The sequence below is a fragment of the Pteropus alecto genome, unplaced genomic scaffold (assembly GCF_000325575.1).
Source record: "Pteropus alecto unplaced genomic scaffold, ASM32557v1 scaffold79, whole genome shotgun sequence".
In the NCBI taxonomy this organism is placed as follows: Eukaryota; Metazoa; Chordata; class Mammalia; order Chiroptera; family Pteropodidae; genus Pteropus; species Pteropus alecto.
The window spans coordinates 6,753,875-6,771,165 of NW_006494612.1; the positions used below are offsets into that span (position 1 = coordinate 6,753,875).

The following is a 17,291-nucleotide window of genomic DNA, read 5'->3' on the forward strand; positions in this document are numbered from 1 at the left end:
GGCAGGGCGCTCCGCCGGAACCCCAGCTCTCACCAGACGGCCCCCGCCGACCAGTGCGTGGTCAGTTCAAACAAACGAGTTTCCTGCTCAGTGCTTAAAACAATGGCTGCACTGGAAAGGGTTTGCTTTTTGTCAAAGGATGGTTTGCTTCTCTAGTATGGGAAGAATTAGATTAAATTCAATATTTAAAAAAGGTTCTCCCTCCCTCCCCGGACATTTGCTGTTCAGGTCACAGCACACTGTGTGGGAATTGCAATGCTGTTGTTGACAGAGAACAAGAAACGCATGTGCTGATGGGGGCAGAGGGAGGGCATCTCATGGAGAGATCAGCCTTGATCTGCTGCCGGATTACAGGGGCCTCAGAAGAGGCTGATTAATAATTCTGCAGGAGCCCTTGAGCTGGAAAGCTGGCATTCTGAGTCTGATAATCCCCAGCCATGGTAATACAAAGGAAGGACAGAAATTGAATTCACAGCTCTGAATTGTGAAATTCAAAATTTGAAAGAAACAGGGATCCGCTTCTTCCTCACTGTGTTTGTCAACCTAGCTGCCTGCTTGTTTGTGTTAAATGGCTACTGTGCTTTTTTGAATCCAGAATCTGATTATATTTAATTAGTACAGGCATCTGGGATTTCTAATACACAAAGAGTTATTAAAGTAACAAATCTTTCTAAAATATGTTCTCCATGAAAGAATGTGTTAATTTATGCAGTAACAATTTTTTAACATGAAATAATTAACATGAAAACTGCAACCATTATGAATTTGTCGCAGTCTAATTTATACGTGAATTTTCCTCCAGATAATAATCTATTCAACTTAAATCCTCAATAATGGGAGCATTTGAACAGACACATTTTTCTTTTTCTATTTACTACACAAGCCTAAACAGCAGGTCTTAGACAAAATCCCAAATGCCCTTGTTTCTATGTACACTCCAAAGATCCAGAGATTAAACGCCTTGACATTTGCTTTCTTAACAATGATCCTGTCGTTAACTAAGACCTTAAAATAAACCCCAAACAAACCCCAAGCACAGAGCAACTCTATATTCCTGTCAGTAGAAGAGAGGGTTAAATAGGCAGGTCCTCCAAGTGTGTGTGTATCTGAGAGAAAGAGAGGGAGGGAGAAGGAGGTAGCCATTATTACCTCATTGATCAATAGTAGTGATATTACTATTACAAACTACAATTATATAACTATTAGCTCAGCATTTGCTTTGTGCTACATGCTTTTTATGTATATTCCCCAGGAAGACATGCAACAAGTCTTTTATGTCAATAACTGTTATTATTTCTGTTTTCAGAGGAGAAAATAAGGCTCAGAGAGGTTAAGTAACTTGTCCACAGTCTCACAGCTAATTAGCAGTGATGCTAGGATTCACACCAAGATAATTTGATTTCACGGGTCATGCTCTTAACCAATTTAGCCCCTGCCATCTTTGAGAGGGAGAAGGGATTTTTTTTTGTGAGGAAGGAATGGGAAGAAATGAATAACACCAACAGCTTCTACAACTGACTTCTGTAATTCTCACACCACATGAATGGTAAACGAGCAACACCAACTCTATGTCACAATGAGAAAGCTGAGGCTCAGTGGGGCTAGAGCTTAGGCAAAAATCCATGACTAGGAAATAGAGTCAGGATTTGAACACAGGCTTATCTAGCTCCCAAGCTCCTGTGCTTCCCATTACACCAAAGACAGGCTTGCTGCATGCAGGAAATATGGGTGTAGTGAACAATCCTTTCTGGAGATTGCTGCAGTCACATGGTATCCGATTCTCAGAGAGAGAATGAGCAGGAGAGCACGTCTGGGAAGAGTGCGGAGAGGTGACAGTGACTTTGGCTATTTCCACTGTAACAAACAACGATTTATTAAATATCTACTATGCGTTCTGTGCTGATCTTCAGGCCACATCGCCTCTATAGAGAAGCAGTAAACCTGGGCCCTCCTGATACTTGGGAGAACTGCTACAACAGTGCTCATGCACGTGTGTGTATGTGTGCGTGTGTGTGCGTGTGCATGCACAACCATCAGGGACACTACTGAGACTGTTCATAGCTGACAAGATTAGAAACAATGGAGGCAGCATGGAGGCAGGGACAGTTCTCAACAGGGAAGGCGAACATGAGAAAAAGGAAAGTGTGCTGGAGAGGATGGTGAGTGGACCTCCATCCAGCTCCCAGCTACGTTCAGGGAGGAGAGCGGTAATACAGAGTGGTGACTGCCCAGGCAAACAGAGTTGGCTATAAAAGAATGAAATAATACCTTTTTTCCCTCTTAAAAGGTTATTTATTGATTACTAAAAGTCTTTCTTAAAAAACTTTTAAAGTAAGAAAATAAACACTCTTCTCAAGAAACATATACATCGAACTCAAAAAGTTCGGGTCATAAGAATAGTTTTATACAACCCTCAAAGAGTTTTTATAGACAGCCCATTTAATCCTCGCATTATATAAGGTAATTATTTTTATTATCTCCATTTTACAGATGCTAAAAATGAGGCTTAAAAAGGGTAAGTGATTTGCCTGGGGACAACCACACTCGTAAGTGATAGAGCTAGTTCAAACTCAGACCTCCTAACTTCTAGCCTCGGGTTCCTCGGTCTCACCAGATTGCCTCAGCAGTCTACAGGGAAGTACAACCAACATCACACCTGTGTATTCTCCCTTTAAAGATATGACCACAAAATCTGCTGGACAGTCGCTACACATGCTAGATTTGCTTTACGACTAACAATTCTATTCCTGGGAATGTACCCAAGAACTAGGAGGACATACATCTACCACCACAGCAGCTTAATTAATAATAGCCACTAATTAGAAATACCGATAAAGTGGACGAACTGATACATTTACAATAGAATACTACTCAGCAATGTAAAGAACTACTGCTACGTGCAGCAACGTGGATGGATCTCACAGATTAATAATGGGAAAGAAGCCAGCCACAAAAATATACTCTGTATATTTTGTTTATACGAAGTTCATTTACAGGCAAAATGCATCTATGGTGATAGAGGTAGAAATAGTGGCTACCTCTAGGGGTGGTTAACTGGCTGGAAGGAGGATGAGGAAGTCTAGGGTGCTGGCAGTGTTCCGTATCTTCATCTGTGAATGATTTCGGGGCATATATAGATGTAAAAATTTGGTGAGCTGTACACTTCAGATTTATTCATTTTATTGTTTGTATGTTACAGCTCAATATGAAAAAAAAAAAAAAACGTGTCCACAAAAGCAAGTCATTTTTATACATAAGCCATGTCTATCCGAAATAGTTAGGTTTAAATTGATGTTAGTTAGCATCGAGCTTCCTGGAATTTTATGAAGGAAAAAATGAGAGTCTGTCAAGAATCCTCCCACTGCTTGCTGTCTGTCTCTGTGAACTCTGAAGGCTGGAGGGGCTGTGAGTCTTGGAAAGTGAACAGCTGCTCATGCTGGCAGTTATAGGAGACAGGTGTGGTGGGGATGTATGAGGACAATAGGACAGACAAAAGATCTCTGTGGCACTGGTGGCACAGGCAGGGCTGGGAGCAGCTGTAGAATGACTCTGAGATGAAGGTGCAGTGCTAGGGTAGGAAGGGGCTGTGATCACACCTGTGTGTGTGTGGGGGGGTGCGGAGGTGCAGGTAGCATGGGGGTGAGAGGCCATGGTCAGCTTAGACACAGTGACATGGTGGGGAGGGCTGAGAAGTGAGGACTTGTGGCAGTGGGCACCCTGACTGATTTCTCTGGGCTTTAACGCCTTGCTTGGATGTACTACCATGAATCCAATATCAAACTCACCCTCTCTCGGAAAATAGGATCTTCCTGACTCACTCATTTGTTGGCAACTCTATTATGATTACTTGCATTTGACTATTTGGGAGTTATCATTGATTCTTCTTTCCCTTTCCCAGATAGTGTTTGAGCCTTTCCACTGCCTACAATCTATTCTGGCATTTGTTTATTCTCCAAGAACTTAGACACAACAAGAATATTTTTTATTTACCACCTGCTATGTGCTGGGCACTGTGCTAAACACTTTATTTATTGTTTTACTTAATCTTTGCAAAAAATTAAAGCACAAAGCAGGTAAAGTATATTTCTACTTTACAGATAGGCAAACTGAGGTATGGAAAAATTAAATAACTTGTCCAAATTAAATAAAATTAAATAACTTCAGCTGGTGGGTGATAGAGTCGAGTTTCAAATCCGGGTCTACCTGACCTCATTCAGCGATACTCCTGTATGTTCCTCCTCACGCTTGCTGATGCCCCTGTGCATTCTCAGGCTTCTTTATATCAGTAGGTCCTAGCAAAGTCCCTTTCTCAGACAAGGCCCTCAAATAATTAACGTTGGCATTACTGAGAGATCTTAATTGGTCAGAATTTTTCAGAGTTTATGACTAAAGAAAAATTGAGGAAGATGTACAGTTAATGGAAAAAGAGCAACACCAAATAATTTCTAGTTGCCTCTAGAATGCTGTTGGCAGAGGACCACCCTCAGAGGCTCTGGGCCTGGTCTTGACCATCTCCCTGACATGGGACTTCCGCTTACAGTCCAGTGGGGTGGGGGTGGTAGGAGGAAAGGAACACAGGAAGGGCTTTCTAACACAGGTCCAAATTCCAATTCTGCTTGCGCCCTGGGAGATGCCATCTCATCTATCCAGGGGCATGGCAGACATTTCACTGTGCCCTTAGATGGGAAGGTCACAACTGTGTTGAAAAGCAATTGCCACAGTCCTAAATACCTGTGTTTAGCATGTGCTTTTGAACACTGTGCACACTTCCATAATCAAGATACTGCCTGGCTGTGGCCTGTGGGGGTCATAAAACCCGACTTGCAAATATTACCCGGCAAATGGACCAGCTGTCTGGAGGAGCTGCTTAATCCCCAGCAGAAACTTCAGCACGCAGCACGTATGCCATCTGCAGAGCACACCAGCAGATACACACCAGGCCCTCCCTGCCTCGTAAAGAAGCCAGGAAAGGGCTGACCTTTGGGAATAATTTTATAAATAGCTGGGTTGTCCCAGAGCCAGAAAATGCAGGTCTTTCCAATTCCCTCACACATGTATGTTAACAGATGCCCCTTAAATTTTTTTCCATAAAATAAAGGAGAAAAGGAATTCATCTCAATTTTTTATTTTCTATTCTTTTAACTTCCACCTGGATGAGAGTCAGTCAAGACAGCTTAAAAGGGCAGATGCACTAGGGCCAGTCATACCTGGATGCAAATCCTGCCTCTGCACTTTTACTAGCTGCGTGTGTGTGACTTTGTACAAGTCACTTAACCCTTCTATTTCTGTTGTCTCCTTCCCCACACCTCGCATTTTCCCGCTCAGGCCTGGTACTCGGTAGGTAGCCCATAAACACTCCTGTTCCTTCCTTTTCCTCTGTTACAGGACAGCATTTTATTCTCCTTGCAAATCCTTGTTTTGTCCCCCAGTTCAGTTCTCCAGTTCATTTACTTCTCACTTACTCTTTTTAGTGTTTGGCGTGGATCTGAAGATATTTGTGAAAGGGAAGAGAGAAGAAAAAAGAATTTTAAGAGGGAAAGGTGGGGGTAATCTCTTTGGAAATTAAGTGAAAAAAAAAAAACATGGTACAAAGGGTTTGAGGCTGATCCTTTGAAAGGCATCAATATGGCATCTGGGAAAGTGACAGTGGAGGTGAGGAAGCCACCAGAAAGTCAGTCAGACAGCTAACTGACGAGGAAGGTGGGACTTGATGGCCAGGGCTGAGGGTGGCCGCGCTGGCCCTGATCCACGGCAGCAGCACGCTGTGAGGGGAAACCAGTGAGGGGCTCCGTGCGTGCCTTCCCCGGGCGCGAATCACCCAGGGCCACAGCCAGAGGGATCTCGTTCTGTGAATTTAATATCCGGGCCCTGTCAACAGCGCTCCTGCCAGCATCCTCGGGCTTCTGGCCCTGCAACCTTCTAATTTATTGATGTTTCAAGGCTGTTAACCACAAATTCTAGAGAATAGAGTCCAGGAGAAGGAGAGAAACAAATCCCGAACCATTCTCTCTGGCACCTCTCAGGATTCTATTCGCACAGGGAAGGACGCTTACACGACTGACTGCCAAGATCGACTGCATTCTCACCCCTTCCTAAAACAACTATGCATGTATCGCAACCTTCACATGCTCTCCTCTCCTTCTGGGTCTGTGAGCTGGGATCTGACAGGTTTGCCTCAGGGTAAACTCTCTCATTTAGGGCCAGGTTCCAGACCCAGTGGCATTTCAGACCCTCTCAGCTTACCTTGACATAAAATCATGTCCACATTTTTCTCTGGACTGCCAGTGCCAATCAAAGCTGCCCTGTGCCTTTGATTAGATACAGCATGCCATCTGGCCCTGCACTCGTGTGTGTGTGCGTGTGTGTGTGTGTGTGTGTGTGTGTGTGTGTGTGTGTGTGTGTGTGTGTGTGTGTGTGTGTGTGTGTGTGTGTGTGTGTGTGTGTGTGTGTGTGTGTGTGTGTGTGTGTGTGTGTGTGTGTGTGTGTGTGTGTGTGTGTGTGTGTGTGTGTGTGTGTGTGTAATGTGCGGGTATGTTTGCTATGTGGGCATTTGGCTCCGGGACAAGAACTGCCACGTGTTGGGGAAATTCAAATAGCCAAGCTGTCTGACCGACATGTAATTTAGCATTTGGACAGTATCTGTACGAGCCAGGGTTTTAGTTTAACATTTTTCCTCATCACTTGAGACTGCTGAGAATGATAAAAGGAGGGAAGAATTGGCATGAAATGAAAGAATTAAAGAAGAAAGAAGAATAAGAATTCCAGAGGTGGCCAGTAGAAAGCACCGCCCTGTAATATATTCCAGTCACTGCTCAGCCTTGCTCGAAATGACCAGGCTCTGGTTAAAGACAACAACAGTGAAGGTTACTCCCTTTCTTCAGACACGAGGCTTATAGGCTACCTGAGGAGCCTAAATTTAATTGCAAGCAGCAATCGAATTCCACATATTTACCTGTTGACCCCTATCCGAAGATCTGGGAGGATAGAAAATATCCCTGAGAGTTCACTCCCTGGAGTCTGGTGCTCTAAAAGCACCTAAAAAGTTGCCTTATTATAGTGGCTGCTGGTTTGAGATGTGTTTTTCTAGAGGCTAATTCCTATAAATCTTTGGAGTGGGTAGGATGGAAGGAGGTGATTAAAGGAGGTAGAGATTTTCAAGTGACTATGTGATCTTCTATTCTCCCTTTGAATCCCGGTCTACTCTTCTCTCTGCTCTGGACCTACCTGAACTCATCAATGGGCTCCTTTGACCTCTGGCTTCTAGGTGGTTTTGGCAGGAGACTTCTGGAGCGGGGCTGAAGAGTGAGCTTGGGCATGAACCCTCCAGATCCACCCCTGCTGCCTCTCTCTAATGAAAGGTGGCCTCTCTACAGAGCTCTTCCTTAGTTCTGGTGCCCACTAGTCCCACTTGCTGTCAGGCTTTGGGTCCATTACTGTTACTAGCTCTGGGATACCTCATCGTGCCCTGTTGGTTTTCCTAAACCCTGCCCATGCCTTTGAAAATAACTTCTTTATTAAATTCTCCAACGAGCATACCTTCTGTTTTTTGCTGAGACTCTGATGGAGTGACGAGCTCTTACTTGACTGAGCTCTTGGCCTTCCACAGCCCTCTTTGTCCAAAAGCAAAGTGTCCCAGGCCTGGACACTGTGAGGAGGGCGGCATGAGCCAGGAGGCACACATCAGCAGACACTCACTCACCAAAAAGGAACATCTCATCCATCTACTGAAACCCACTAGTCTCCCACCTGCCAAGTTGTTGAATTCTTGCCAGATAAAACAGAAAAAAAAAACTCAGCTGAAGAAGGACATTTCAAACACTTTCTGGAGGAAGAGAAGAGAAGGTGGGAGGAAGGGTTATGCAGTAAGTAAGTTCTCAAGGATGTGATCACAAGCCATCGCCATTCAAGTGCCTACCTTGTCTGGCTGTGTACTCATTATCTTCGATCAATCTGGCCAATCCAAAGTCAGCAATCTTGCATATTAGACTATTCCCCACTAGAATGTTTGCTGATCGCAGGTCTCTATGGATATAATTCATGCGCTCGATGTAAGCCATTCCTGCAGCAACCTGTGGAAACGGCATATATGTGTATACCATGGCTCGATGTACTCAGGCATCATTAAATCTCATGCAGTAATCAAGGTATCATGGGGCCTACCTGTGATGCCATGTCCACAAGATTTGGTAATTTCAGAGCTCTTCCTTCTCCATCTTTTAAGAAATCGAGTAAACTTCCTATGAACAAAACATAAAACCATTTCAATTTACTTTGAAAGATAAAAATTCCCAACGAAGGGCTGTACTTGGTTTTCTTATTAGGATTAATGAGGTAATTGAATTGAATAATGCCATCAATGCAAAAGAAAGGTTTATACAACCAAAAAATCATAGAAAATTTCTATGCATTGAAAAGCAGCAGTTCTACCTTTTAAAAATAAGCAATGGTGACTCCATTTCCAAGGACAATAAAAAAAATTGATAAAACTAGAAGAAATGAGACTCAATTCCCTTTTTGTCATAAAGAACATGTGAAGAGCTACACCACGGGCTGGGCCATCTCATTCCCCAGTCAGCCCTGCACACAGGAATGATGTGGGGACAATACCACCCAGCTGAGTGGTTCCCAAAATATAATCCTGGGACCAACCGGAACAGGATCCCGAGGGATCTTGTTAGAAATGCTAACTCTAGGGTCCCAGCTCAGATCTACTGAATCAGAAATTCTGGAATTCAGGCCCAGAAATCTGTATTTCAAGAAGCCCTCTAGGTGATTCTGATACATAGTAAAGTTCGAGAACCACCGGCCCAGCTTTTTTACAAGAAATGAATATCTGAAAGAACAGAATATCTGAGGAATGCAGGGTGAGGCAAGTAGCTCCCCATGAGATCATGCATGACCAGCCAGGCATTAAAGACACCTGTATCAAAACAGCTGGAGGTTCAGAGCCGCTAAGATAACACAGCCCGAGGAGCTCGGAACTAACCCCAGGGCTGAGACAATCATGTGTAGAGGCTAGAGGCTCATAATGGCCATTGGTGATATTTTCCATGCTTTAATCACCAAGTTATTTACCAAATAACTGTGGATACAAAGGACAAACAGTCTGCCAGGAAAAAATTCCAAATATATTTTAAAAGATAGTACGTGGAAAGGAAAAATTACACTGGTATCCCTCTGATGTACAATGCATTGCCTTTTATGGATACTTCTTGTTTGGTTCATTTATTTTTCCAAAACAAAGTGATCTTTGTCTTCATCCCCAACAATATTGCTTTGATTAGGAGATAGAGAGAAACAGAGACAGAAAGAGAGAAAATGAGAATAAAATGTGCTCTTTAAAAGCATGTCTTTCTTCATTTGATATTTATGAAAGAGAGCTAGAAAAAAAAAAAAGATGTTGAAAAGATAGAGACTAAACAGCTCAGAGACCAGTGTCTGATATTAATTGTTCAGCTCTGCAAAAAGAAAATTTAACACAAGCTATGGCATTCAAAGCAACAGCGAACTATCATAGCCTTCTGCATCACCGATATTAAAAATGAATGTTTTAATTAAGGAGAGGAGTAGGGACTCTCCATGTGCAGCATGCAAAAGGTACTATGTTTCACAAGGACCTGCGGGGCGAACTCAAGGTCACAGTCTATTTTAAAATGTTTTTATTAATGAGTGCACAATTTGTACTTCCTGATGGGAATGCTTGACACATGTAAAATCTAGGAAAAAAGCAAGCAGGCAGCTCCATTTCCCTCCCCGAAACAATCCCCATAGGTCACTGTGAGATGAAGTCCAGAGAGGCCTTGCCCAACCTTTATTCATATACTCGGTGACGATGTAGATTGGTTCCTCGGACACCACCGCATAGAGCTGGACCAACTTGTCATGCTTCAACTTCTTCATGATCTGTGCTTCCTCAAGGAATGATTCAGGGGACATTGTGCCTGGTTTAAGAGTCTTTATGGCTACTTTTGTGTTTCCATTCCAGGTGCCTGCAGACATTCCACAATGTGAAGTCAATATGGAAAAAAGGTTTTTATCCATAGCTATCGTATAAATTTAGATATTAAGTTAAAAAAACTTAATATAGTTTTTCTTCAACAAAGACAGTCAAATATAAGGACTCTGTCAAGTATTTGCAACAGGAAAAATGTGTTTACTTATAGTTCTATTATGGTTTGTAATTTAACTTTTTCCTATATTGATATAAACCACTTTCCTTTACTGGCTCAGAGATGTGATTACAAATTTGTACCAAAAGCTCTGGACACTTCTTTATAAGGACAAAAGTCCAGGGGTTAGAATGGGCTGGGCCGTCCAATATTCATCCATTAGGCAGCAGAGTGAGCACGGAGGAAATGAGGTTAAGTTCTGTTTTATGGGGTGTGCCATTAAAAAGATAGGGTGCCACACTGAAGATGTGTGGAAACCACCTCTAGGCTTTCAATTGTCTGCAATGGATGAGCTACTTGACTGAGTCCTTGAAAAGTTGATCTATAAGTAAGATTGTAAGTATGCTGATAAGCACTGGCAAGAAGCTCGCAGTCTACTTGCCCATACTTCCACCAAGTAAGGAAAATTCCTCAGGTTTACTGATGGTCAGCCACAACAAGAATAATGACTTCTATCAGACTGACAAAATGAGACAAGAGCTAAGAGGGAACAGAAATATTTAAACTTAACATATGAAAAAAAACCTAGTAGGTCCAGGGGCATGACTGGTTTATGAGCCTCAGTTACCTCATCTATACAATACAGAAATGGAACTAGATTATCTTTTGAGTTTCTTTTGGCCCCAAAATTAAAAAAAAAATGTGGGTTCTATATGTATTCCATTATTCATCCTATGACTTTGAATTAAAACTATAAGGGAAACAAAAAATCTGCTCAAATTAGATCGTTATTTTTTATTTGGAAAAGAAAGCTGGTTTAAATTTATTAAATTTTTTATGTTCAATGGGAAAATCTTAATAATATGTGTAATGATTTAAAGGCGATAACGGTAAAGTTAGAAAATAAATTTTGTATAGGGTCCAATTCTTCTTGATTGTATTAGTGACTGGATTAAAATTCTTAAACTCATTATTTTTATTATAAATTGGGCAGTTGAGAGGGGAAGGTCATGTAAACATATGTTGTAATAGTTGAGTTAAAGTCTAGAAAGAGATAGACATAATAATGTAGACTCTGAAAAACAATAATAATGATAATACTTATTAAAATAGCTTATACATACACACATATGTGTGTATGACTGAGTATCTTGTCTCTATCTTTACATTTCTCTCTCTATCGCTATCTGTAACTCTGTATCTTTGTAGTACTAACTCATTGCCAGGATCTGTTCCAAGTGCTTTAACTGTATTAAATCTTTTAATGTAGACTACACCTAAACACTTACAGCTACACATAACATGTACTTATCTATATTGTTTTAAATTAAATCTAAGAAAGGAAGAAGGGGGATTCCATAAGCTCTAACATGATCTTACTGACAGATGTTTTTGGGTGGGGCCTAAGTCTATGGATTATTTCTAAGCAAAGCTGCAACTGCCCCAAACAAAGTTATAAAAGCAGTGGGGGAGGGCCCAGTGCAGTCAGCCTTATCAATGAGTGATAGGAGAATTAAGAGAACTGTGTGTCTACCGAGCACCTATTACATACAAGGGACTCTACACATATTGCCCCTAGTAGTCCTCAAAACAACCTTATGAAGTATGTATCATTCTAATTTTACAGATGAGGAAACTGAGGCTCAAAGAGGTTAAATAAGCCCATGGTTAATCAGCTAGTAAAGACTGAGCAAAAAATCCAGACCCGTTGGGAAAAAACGCCATGGTCTCCCCCTATAGAAGCCCATCTATAGTATCTTACCTTCCCATGTCTTAGGAAGAGGAAACACCAGATTCCTATTGCATTGGCTTTCTGTTCTGTGCATGCCTTAATCAATCACGTAAAGTAGGATAGAAGAGTACAGCAAGGTATTGCTATATTCTGATCATCTGGATGGCCTGTGTCTGTTTAGCTATACAGGGTAAGTATCTTGGTCCCAGCAGCTGTGTATGTTTTTGTTCAAAACCATCCTTTTAATTGGCTTTGAGATGCAGCCAAAACAAAATGTGCCCTCTGCCTTACCAAGCCACACTTCAGCGAAACACCCCTGACCCAGCTTCTTCTTCAGAAACAACGAATCGCGTGCAACTTCCCAAGCATCTTTAGCCAATCCAGAAGTTTGTGGGGTACAACTCGATGCAATCACAGTTAAGTAAAAACACAAACCATCAGCTTTCTCTACAGGAAAGGGAATTAATAAAGAAAATACAGTCCTTATAATCCATAATTATGCATGCACTAGGAAAGATGGAAGGTGACTCGCTCTTTAGGGCGATACTGAGTTCGTTGGATAAATATTTGCAGTTGGAAATGAAAGGCAAGGCATTTGGTGTGAGCTGGAACATTCTTTGTACCATTTTCTGGTTTATGAATCGAGACACATATAATAGTGTAATTTGAGCCAACTGCCAATCTTGACCACTTACTATCTCTTTTCTAGAAATTCCAGCATTCTGAAATCAAAATCAAAATTATTATTACCCACTATTAATAATTCAAACTTTCTTCCTGGTCATACAGTCTTTATTTTCACCTTCCATCTTTGATGTTTGAGACTCCCCAAATGAGGAAGCTAGTAATAGAGTAATTGAGTCTGAGCATACCCATCCATACTTCCCCAAACTGCCCATTTCCCAGTCTCTTGATCAACTGCAGAGATTCTCGAGGGATTTCCCAGACATCTTTGGTTTTGACAGACAGATCGGTAAGCCTTGGCATCCCTTTGTGACAGGGAACTACTAGGCGGCAGCAGAGACCTGCGGCTCTCTCTGGTGGAGTGGGGACAGCGGCAGGAGAGGGAGAGAAAAGCAGAACACGTGAAACAACAACACTTACAGGTGCACAAACTCAGGCAGTGCATGACATTGTTCCAAACAGTGCTACATTGGCAGAGAATTACACACAATTGGAAGATTAGATGTCACACATTGAAACATGTTCACTGGAGCTAGAATGGAGGACATTTTAAATTTGGACTACTCCATATCCCCAGGTATGACATAGTGTATACATACAAATAGGTATAGACTGTTTTGGTTTCTACGTTCACTAAGTAAGAACAATGTTTTCCGTCCAATGTGTTAATAACATGTCTTCTGGAACCCTGAAAATACCTCCACTGATTTCAAAAGGGTTTGGGGAAACACTTCGGTATGAATATATTTAAAATCGTAACTTCAGTACAGGATTCTTCTATGGAACATTAGACTGTTGAAAACTAGTAAGGACGAAGATTATACCTGGCAGGGGAAAAAAGAGGTCATATTTCTCTAGTGATTTCTCTTGCATTTTAACTGACTCTATTCTACCAGTCAGATATTCTTGCTTCTTTGATATTTGCCATTCAAAAAAGGTCTTTATAACAATCTCCAATGTATAATTTAGGAGTCTGATTTGAAAGCAGAAAGAATGAAAACTAAAATCCGCAGAAACTCGAGGATGTGAAAGAACTCTTTTTCCTATGAAAAAGAGAGAGGAAAGAAGTAGTTATCGTTGCGAGGTTATCTGAAGGTTTTTTTTTTTTTTTTTTTCCTTTTCTTGCTCTCTTTTTTCAAAAAGAATATGCCCTTTAGAATCGACCAGTGGTTAGGGGAAATTGCCTAAATGCCAAGTTAAACATCAGTCAGGTGAGAAAAGATAACAAAGAACAAGGAATCAGGGCAGTGACAAAAGCAGCAGAGAGCCTGGCTGTGAGGTGGATGGAGCCCGCCACACCCCACTGGGGGTCCCTCGGATCCAGGGAAATCAAATGTAGTGTTGTTGCCTTTTCTCCAGGAACCAGCTGTATAAGTTACATTTTATTCCTTTCTTTTTGACAGAATCAGGTGCTGAGATTATTTATGTGTCAATATTTCAAAGGCATTTCATTGTGTGAAAGAAGGAGGGAAGAGGAAAAGCCAATATAAAAACAAATCTAACTTGAGATGAATTTTTTTTCGAGGTTAAAATATGTGTGTTGCTCTTTATATCTCTTCTCTCCTTCCAGCTTTATTATGTTATTTAAGGTGCCGATTCTGACACAATATTTTTAAATGATCCCAACCCTGGGGATCTGGCTGGTGTTTGGCCGTAATAAAATATATTTTGGCATTTGAAAAACCCTTACAACATGCAGGCACTTTGAGTACATCACTTGAGCTCAGGGAGGTATCTGGCTCCATTTCTCCCAAATATTTCATTAGAATCCACAGAAACCAAAATTACCCAATGCCCTAATCAACAAATACTCTAAGTGCTGTTAGTTTTTTCATTTGCTTATTAGTGCCCAGGATCAACAGACAGGTGTTTCCTACTGCCATTTTCAAAAGACTGCTTTTTTTAGTGCTGAAAATTATACAGACATATTTTTTAATGAATGTATGTAAAACAATAGTTGAGGTCAAATCATGTGCTGTTTAGGGTATTGTCATTGTTCTGGAGAACAATATAAAATGTATCTATAGGTCACTCAAAAAACTACCAGGTTTAACTAACTAACTATATATTTCTAGGAACAAGAGACATTAATGGTGACACTTGGGCGTCAGGGCAGAGACTGATCTACTGTATAAAAGTTTAACAATGGCTGGAACAGATCTGTGGGTCACATAAGTCTAAGTCTAATTAGAAGGCAGAAGTAGTGGTGGGGAAGTAGAACGTGATAAATGGATTGCAAAATTCATCCAGTCATGAAAATAAAGCGCATGCATACGTCATTTCTATGACAGTGTGAGGGCAAGGTGCTGGTAGAAACACAGCAATGCCCACAGGAGGCCCCATGTGACAGTTCTCTCTCAGGGATTGCTCTTCTTCCTTTTGGTGGTTTCTGAATTATATACTGCAGGAGAGTGGGAACAATAACTTTAAAGCTTAACTTACTACTTTCTACTTGGGAAACTAGAATGTTATAGAATCTTTCGATAGAACTAATAAGCATGGTAGAAAAACATCAATAGATTTTGTTTAGCCAAGCCTACCATGAGGGGCTAGTGAAGGAAACTAAAGTTGATCCTTGAACAACACAGGGGTTAGGGGCTCCAAGCCCCATGTAGTCAAAAATCCACATATAACTTTTGACTTCCCAAAAGCTTAACTACTAATAGTCTGCTGTCGACTGGAAGCCTAACTGATGACATAAACAGTTGATTAATACATATTTTGTGTTATGTGTATTATATACTGTATTCTTATAACAAAGTCAACTAGAGAAAAGAAATATTATCAAGAAAATTATAAAGAAAATACATTTACAGTACTGTACATATTTATTGACAAAAATCCACATAGAGGTGGACTTGCACAGGTCAAAGTCATGCTGGTCAAAGGTCAACTGTATTTTACTGGTGACTTTGTATATATTTGTTGTATCTGTTCCCCCACCTTTCCCCTTTCCTGCTCTGTGCCCGCCCGCTTCCTCCAGTGTCCAAATGCTTAGTCTTAGTTAGAATTAAAGTTACCTGAGTAATGTTGTACGAGTTGCTGAAGTGTTTCAAACTGGGCTCGGGTGGTAATATAGTATCCACCATTGTCGAGTTTGCGAATTTTATAATGTTTGACGTGGTCTCCTTTCATATCATCCCAATCACGGATAGAAAGTGAATAGGCACCTGGTAAATATGCAAAATCTTAGTAGCTCCAATCACTTGGAGTGCTCATTTGATTTTTTAGGTCTTATTTACTTGACTATTCTGATGAACAATTATCAAGGAGACACATACATGCGCGCATGCACTCACATACACACACTTCCGCTCAGTAACATGGGAAGAAAGCACCTCTTTCCTGCAAGTGTCAGAAAATATTATCAACAAAATTATTTTACCCTTGAGAATGAAGGCTTCTCGGATTTTTTCCTATGACCCCCTGACCCCCAAGGGACAAGATGAAGAGAGGCGCAGACGTTCAAGGCTGACACTGCTTCCCCAGTCTCCATCACCCACATGGAGGGAGCATCATGGACGCAGGGACAGCATGTATTAAAGAAACATAAAGACTGTTTCTCTAGAAGTGAGCTTCCCACTTCTGCTTCATAATACTTTTCATAGAGGCAGATAACCCGTGTCTGGAAGATCAAACTAGAAGGCCACTGCTCTTTTCCTTGGCCCACCTCCTTTTGTGGGCTCTAATAAGACATTAAATAATGGAAAGTCCTCAGTTATGAAAAAAAAAACCACACACACACGCACACAGAATAAATGCAAAAACAACCTGTATGTTTGGTGCCAAGGAACTAAGAGTTTCAGAAATTCATAATTCTAAAGGACTTCTGAAAATTCTATGATCTCGTGTGCCTGAAGGAGTGAAGCTGCCCCAGCCCCCGTTTCAAGAGGAAGGTCTTGATTTTGAGCCTTTGTTGTCTTTTTGGAGCTGTCTGCAGTTCTAGAGCCTGGAGGAAAAACAAACTAGGACTCCGCTCACAAGGCAGGGAGGATATGTGCCATTTAAAAATCCTTGTCCATTAGAGATAAGCCTTTCATCCCCTCTGACTAATCCACAGATTTGAATGACAAGCCGACTTCTTCAGCTTGTTATCTTACCTTTGGTGGTTTCACTCTCACGGATAAGAAAGGTACCTCTTGGGTTTCCGAAGGACAAAAGTTGTCGCTCAGCATCTTTTCGGCCAAGTTTTCCAAAGTACCACCTTTGAAGGAGATCAAGAAAACGAAACATTTCAAAACAATCACTTACAGAAATGGAATCACGTAGGCTCTTTGGTCCATGAATTCTCACCTCTGATTTCCTCCTTACGTGTTCCCTATCTATTTTTCCCTAGTCTCGTCTAGTTTCCTTTCAATCTATTCCCGATTCCATCCCTAATCCATCTCTTTCATTCTTTAGAAAAAAAATCAGATTTGAATTATGGGCTATTTTCCTTTCCTCCAGAGATGTCAAGAACCAGTTTGTGTTAAAACTGCCACCTGCCTGCACAAAAGGAGAAATCTAAGACCTTGTTTGAAATGGCGACCACAGGAGACCCTTTCCACGCACATCTATAAGACCATGGATTTCTGAGCATAATTACAACCCCTGGGAAATAACAAAACACAGTCTTAGTGTAAATAAAGGTCATTAATCAGACGTTTTGAAAAAAAGTCAGTCAGAATAGGTAAAGAACAAAGACATGACATATTTAGTAACTTCCTACCTATAGGAACTCTGAAAAAGATGGTCAAGACTACTCCTAATTTGTGATGAGTGCTGCC

General features: G+C 41.2%; 1 protein-coding gene across 3 annotated transcripts in view; it reads right to left on the reverse strand.

Annotated features, from left to right (window-relative positions):
• The window catches only part of FYN (FYN proto-oncogene, Src family tyrosine kinase), a 174,346-nt gene that overhangs the window by 26,055 nt on the left and 131,000 nt on the right, over nt 1-17,291 (reverse strand). The window contains exons 6-11 of one of the 3 annotated variants that reach the window (XM_006926080.3): nt 16,626-16,729; nt 15,546-15,695; nt 12,133-12,288; nt 9,810-9,989; nt 8,161-8,237; nt 7,916-8,069 (exon numbers count right to left, since the gene is read on the reverse strand). In XM_006926080.3, coding sequence (XP_006926142.1) covers nt 7,916-8,069; nt 8,161-8,237; nt 9,810-9,989; nt 12,133-12,288; nt 15,546-15,695; nt 16,626-16,729 — 821 coding nt within the window. Of the gene's footprint in view, nt 1-7,915; nt 8,070-8,160; nt 8,238-9,809; nt 9,990-12,132; nt 12,289-12,713; nt 12,879-15,545; nt 15,696-16,625; nt 16,730-17,291 lie in introns of all 3 variants that reach the window. The other 2 variants (XM_006926079.3, XM_006926081.3) reach the window with 2 other exon arrangements.